The sequence below is a fragment of the Oncorhynchus mykiss genome, chromosome 13 (assembly GCF_013265735.2).
Source record: "Oncorhynchus mykiss isolate Arlee chromosome 13, USDA_OmykA_1.1, whole genome shotgun sequence".
Lineage (NCBI taxonomy): Eukaryota > Metazoa > Chordata > Actinopteri > Salmoniformes > Salmonidae > Oncorhynchus > Oncorhynchus mykiss.
The window spans coordinates 73,078,779-73,084,778 of NC_048577.1; the positions used below are offsets into that span (position 1 = coordinate 73,078,779).

The window sequence follows — 6,000 nt, forward strand, 5'->3', positions numbered from 1 at the left end:
ATCACAGACCGTGAGTTCAGACTATTACCCAATTATCACAGACCGTGACTGTTACCCAATTATCACAGACCGTGAGTTCAGACTATTACCCAATTATCACAGACCGTGAGTTCAGACCATTACCCAATTATCACAGGCCGTGACTATTACCCAATTATCACAGGCCGTGACTATTACCCAATTATCACAGGCCGTGACTATTACCCAATTATCACAGGCCGTGACTATTACCCAATTATCACAGGCCGTGACTATTACCCAATTATCACAGGCCGTGACTATTACCCAATTATCACAGGCCGTGACTATTACCCAATTATCACAGGCCGTGACTATTACCCAATTATCACAGGCCGTGACTATTACCCAATTATCACAGACTGTGACTATTAGCCAATTATCACAGACCGTGAGTTCAGACCATTACCCAATTATCAAAGACCGTGACTATTAGCCAATTATCACAGACCGTGACTATTACCCAATTATCACAGGCCGTGACTATTACCCAATTATCACAGGCCGTGACTATTACCCAATTATCACAGGCCGTGACTATTACCCAATTATCACAGACTGTGACTATTACCCAATTATCACAGACTGTGACTATTAGCCAATTATCACAGACCGTGAGTTCAGACCATTACCCAATTATCAAAGACCGTGACTATTACCCAATTATCACAGGCCGTGACTATTAGCCAATTATCACAGACCGTGACTATTACCCAATTATCACAGGCCGTGACTATTACCCAATTATCACAGGCCGTGACTATTACCCTATTATCACAGACTGTGACTATTACCCAATTATCACAGACTGTGACTATTAGCCAATTATCACAGACCGTGAGTTCAGACCATTACCCAATTATCAAAGACCGTGACTATTACCCAATTATCACAGGCCGTGACTATTAGCCAATTATCACAGACCGTGACTATTACCCAATTATCACAGGCCGTGACTATTACCCAATTATCACAGGCCGTGACTATTAGCCAATTATCACAGACCGTGACTATTACCCAATTATCACAGGCCGTGACTATTACCCAATTATCACAGGCCGTGACTATTACCCAATTATCACAGACTGTGACTATTAGCCAATTATCACAGACCGTGACTATTACCCAATTATCACAGACCGTGACTATTACCCAATTATCACAGACCGTGACTATTACCCAATTATCACAGACCGTGACTATTACCCAATTATCACAGACCGTGACTATTACCCAATTATCACAGACCGTGACTATTACCCAATTATCACAGACCGTGACTATTACCCAATTATCACAGACCGTGACTATTCCCCAATTATCACAGACCGTGACTATTCCCCAATTATCACAGACCGTGACTATTCCCCAATTATCACAGACCGTGACTATTCCCCAATTATCACAGACCGTGACTATTCCCCAATTATCACAGACCGTGACTATTACCCAATTATCACAGACCGTGACTATTACCCAATTATCACAGACCGTGACTATTACCCAATTATCACAGACCGTGACTATTACCCAATTATCACAGACCGTGACTATTACCCAATTATCACAGACCGTGACTATTACCCAATTATCACAGACCGTGACTATTACCCAATTATCACAGACCGTGACTATTACCCAATTATCACAGACCGTGACTATTACCCAATTATCACAGACCGTGACTATTACCCAATTATCACAGACCGTGACTATTACCCAATTATCACAGACCGTGACTATTACCCAATTATCACAGACCGTGAGTTCAGACCATTACCCAATTATCAAAGGCCGTGACTATTACCCAATTATCACAGGCCGTGACTATTACCCAATTATCACAGACTGTGACTATTACCCAATTATCACAGACTGTGACTATTAGCCAATTATCACAGACCGTGAGTTCAGACCATTACCCAATTATCAAAGACCGTGACTATTACCCAATTATCACAGGCCGTGACTATTACCCAATTATCACAGGCCGTGACTATTACCCAATTATCACAGGCCGTGACTATTACCCAATTATCACAGACCGTGACTATTACCCAATTATCACAGACCGTGACTATTACCCAATTATCACAGACCGTGACTATTACCCAATTATCACAGGCCGTGACTATTACCCAATTATCACAGGCCGTGACTATTACCCAATTATCACAGATCGTGACTATTACCCAATTATCACAGGCCGTGACTATTACCCAATTATCACAGGCCGTGACTATTACCCAATTATCACAGACCGTGACTATTCCCCAATTATCACAGACGTGACTATTTTTTTACGTAACTGTGGTCAAGTAAAAATAGATGCTCATTTTTTTTAATATAATGATCGTCCTCACACTCTCTCTTCTCTTTTCAGACGACGTCATGCTGTTCTTGAAGATGTATGATCCCAAAAGCAGAAGCTTAAATTATTGTGGACATATCTACACCGCTATATCCTGTAAAATACGTACGTAGTGTTTCAATTGAATTGTTTAGCTTTTGTCATTTAAGCCTCCTAGAGGTCAGGAAATGGAGGGGGTTTCAGTTAGAGGGGGTTTCAGTTAGAGGGGGTTTCAGTTAGAGGGGGTTTCAGTTAGAGGGGGTTTCAGTTAGAGGGGGTTTCAGTTAGAGGGGGTGTTTCAGTTAGAGGGGGTGTTTCAGTTAGAGGGGGTGTTTCAGTTAGAGGGGGGGTTTCAGTTAGAGGGGTTTCAGTTAGAGGGGGTTTCAGTTAGAGGGGGTTTCAGTTAGAGGGGGTTCCCAGTTAGGCCTCCCCCTCCTTACTCAGCAGCACCACCTTGTTAAATCCTGGGGAGAACCCTGTGGTAGATGTGGAGTAGAATTAGAGTTGAAGTGTGTGTGAGGCAGTGTTAAATGTATGCTGTTTTCTCTACCAGGAGACCTGCTGCCCGTCATGTGTGAGAGAGCAGGCTTTCAACAGGAGACCAGCCTTATCCTCTATGAGGTGAACACACACACACACACACACACACACACACACACTAGCCTCCTCTGAGGTGAGAACACAGGTCTGACAGGTGTCCACATACTAAGGGTGTAACGGTACACCTATTTGTACTGACCCATTCAATACGGGACCTCTATTGGGTCAGCACTGAACCAGAATTAATACCTCATAAAATACCATCCACTAGTCCTCTACACTGGGTGGTAAATCAGACCACTAGTCCTCTACACTGGGTGGTAAATCAGACCACTAGTCCTCTACACTGGGTGGTAAATCAGACCACTAGTCCTCTACACTGGGTGGTAAATCAGACCACTAGTCCTCTACACTGGGTGGTGAATCAGACCACTAGTCCTCTACACTGGGTGGTGAATCAGACCACTAGTCCTCTACACTGGGTGGTGAATCAGACCACTAGTCCTCTACACTGGGTGGTAAATCAGACCACTAGTCCTCTACACTGGGTGGTGAATCAGACCACTAGTCCTCTACACTGGGTGGTAAATCAGACCACTAGTCCTCTACACTGGGTGGTAAATCAGACCACTAGTCCTCTACACTGGGTGGTAAATCAGACCACTAGTCCTCTACACTGGGTGGTAAATCAGACCACTAGTCCTCTACACTGGGTGGTAAACCAGACCACTAGTCCTCTACACTGGGTGGTACATCAGACCACTAGTCCTCTACACTGGGTGGTGAATCAGACCACTAGTCCTCTACACTGGGTGGTAAACCAGACCACTAGTCCTCTACACTGGGTGGTAAACCAGACCACTAGTCCTCTACACTGGGTGGTAAATCAGACCACTAGTCCTCTACACTGGGTGGTAAATCAGACCACTAGTCATCTACACTGGGTGGTAAATCAGACCACTAGTCCTCTACACTGGGTGGTAAACCAGACCACTAGTCCTCTACACTGGGTGGTAAACCAGACCACTAGTCCTCTACACTGGGTGGTAAACCAGACCACTAGTCCTCTACACTAGGTGGTAAACCAGACCACTAGTCCTCTACACTGGGTGGTAAATCAAACCACTAGTCCTCTACACTGGGTGGTAAATCAAACCACTAGTCCTCTACACTGGGTGGTAAATCAGACCACTAGTCCTCTACACTGGGTGGTAAATCAGACCACTAGTCCTCTACACTGGGTGGTAAATCAGACCACTAGTCCTCTACACTGGGTGGTAAATCAGACCACTAGTCCTCTACACTGGGTGGTAAATCAGACCACTAGTCCTCTACACTGGGTGGTAAACCAGACCACTAGTCCTCTACACTGGGTGGTAAATCAGACCACTAGTCCTCTACACTGGGTGGTAAATCAGACCACTAGTCCTCTACACTGGGTGGTAAACCAGACCACTAGTCCTCTACACTGGGTGGTAAACCAGACCACTAGTCCTCTACACTGGGTGGTAAATCAGACCACTAGTCCTCTACACTGGGTGGTAAATCAAACCACTAGTCCTCCACACTGGGTGGTAAATCAAACCACCAGTCCTCTACACTGGGTGGTAAATCAGACCACTAGTCCTCTACACTGGGACGTAAATCAGACCACTAGTCCTCTACACTGGGACGTAAATCAGACCACTAGTCCTCTACACTGGGTGGTAAATCAGACCACTAGTCCTCTACACTGGGTGGTAAATCAGACCACTAGTCCTCTACACTGGGTGGTAAACCAGACCACTAGTCCTCTACACTGGGTGGTAAATCAGACCACTAGTCCTCTACACTGGGTGGTAAATCAGACCACTAGTCCTCTACACTGGGTGGTAAATCAAACCACTAGTCCTCTACACTGGGTGGTAAACCAGACCACTAGTCCTCTACACTGAGTGGTAAATCAGACCACTAGTCCTCTACACTGGGTGGTAAATCAGACCACTAGTCCTCTACACTGGGTGGTAAATCAGACCACTAGTCCTCTACACTGGGTGGTAAATCAGACCACTAGTCCTCTACACTGGGTGGTAAATCAGACCACTAGTCCTCTACACTGGGTGGTAAATCAGACCACTAGTCCTCTACACTGGGTGGTAAATCAGACCACTAGTCCTCTACACTGGTTGGTAAATCAGACCACTAGTCCTCTACACTGGGTGGTAAATCAGACCACTAGTCCTCTACATTAGGTGGTAAATCAGACCACTAGTCCTCTACACTGGGTGGTAAATCAGACCACTAGTCCTCTACACTGGGTGGTGAACCTTCAGTAAATCAGACCACTAGTCCTCTACACTTTGTGGTGAATCAGACCACTAGTCCTCTACACTGGGTGGTAAATCAGACCACTAGTCATCTACACTGGGTGGTAAATCAGACCACTAGTCCTCTACACTGGGTAGTGAACCTTCAGTAAATCAGACCACTAGTCCTCTACACTGGGTGGTAAATCAGACCACTAGTCCTCTACACTGGGTGGTAAATCAGACCACTAGTCATCTACACTGGGTGGTAAATCAGACCACTAGTCCTCTACACTGGGTGGTGAACCTTCAGTAAATCAGACCACTAGTCCTCTACACTGGGTGGTAAATCAGACCACTAGTCCTCTACACTGGGTGGTAAATCAGACCACTAGTCCTCTACACTGGGTGGTAAATCAGACCACTAGTCCTCTACACTGGGTGGTAAATCAGACCACTAGTCCTCTACACTGGGTGGTAAACCAGACCACTAGTCCTCTACACTGGGTGGTAAACCAGACCACTAGTCCTCTACACTGGGTGGTAAACCAGACCACTAGTCCTCTGCACTGGGTGGTAAATCAGACCACTAGTCCTCTACACTGGGTGGTAAACCAGACCACTAGTCCTCTACACTGTGTGGTAAACCAGACCACTAGTCCTCTACACTGGGTGGTGCACGCCTAAATTGAAGAGTAATTACACCCAAAAATGTCAACATATTTTGTTCCTGACCTCAAATTTTTCCCTGCTGTGGTTTAACCATTGTTGTGGACTATTTTTTTCCGAAGGTCCTTCATTTGACTC

At 45.5% G+C, this 6,000-nt stretch overlaps 1 protein-coding gene across 2 annotated transcripts in view; it reads left to right on the forward strand.

Annotated features, from left to right (window-relative positions):
• Positions 1–6,000, forward strand: part of LOC110539061 (ubiquitin carboxyl-terminal hydrolase 7) — a 77,688-nt gene that overhangs the window by 44,707 nt on the left and 26,981 nt on the right. For both annotated transcript variants that reach the window (XM_036942137.1, XM_036942138.1), the window contains exons 19-20: positions 2,402–2,494; positions 2,922–2,989. In XM_036942137.1, the coding sequence (XP_036798032.1) occupies positions 2,402–2,494; positions 2,922–2,989 (161 nt within the window). The remainder of the gene's footprint in view (positions 1–2,401; positions 2,495–2,921; positions 2,990–6,000) is intronic.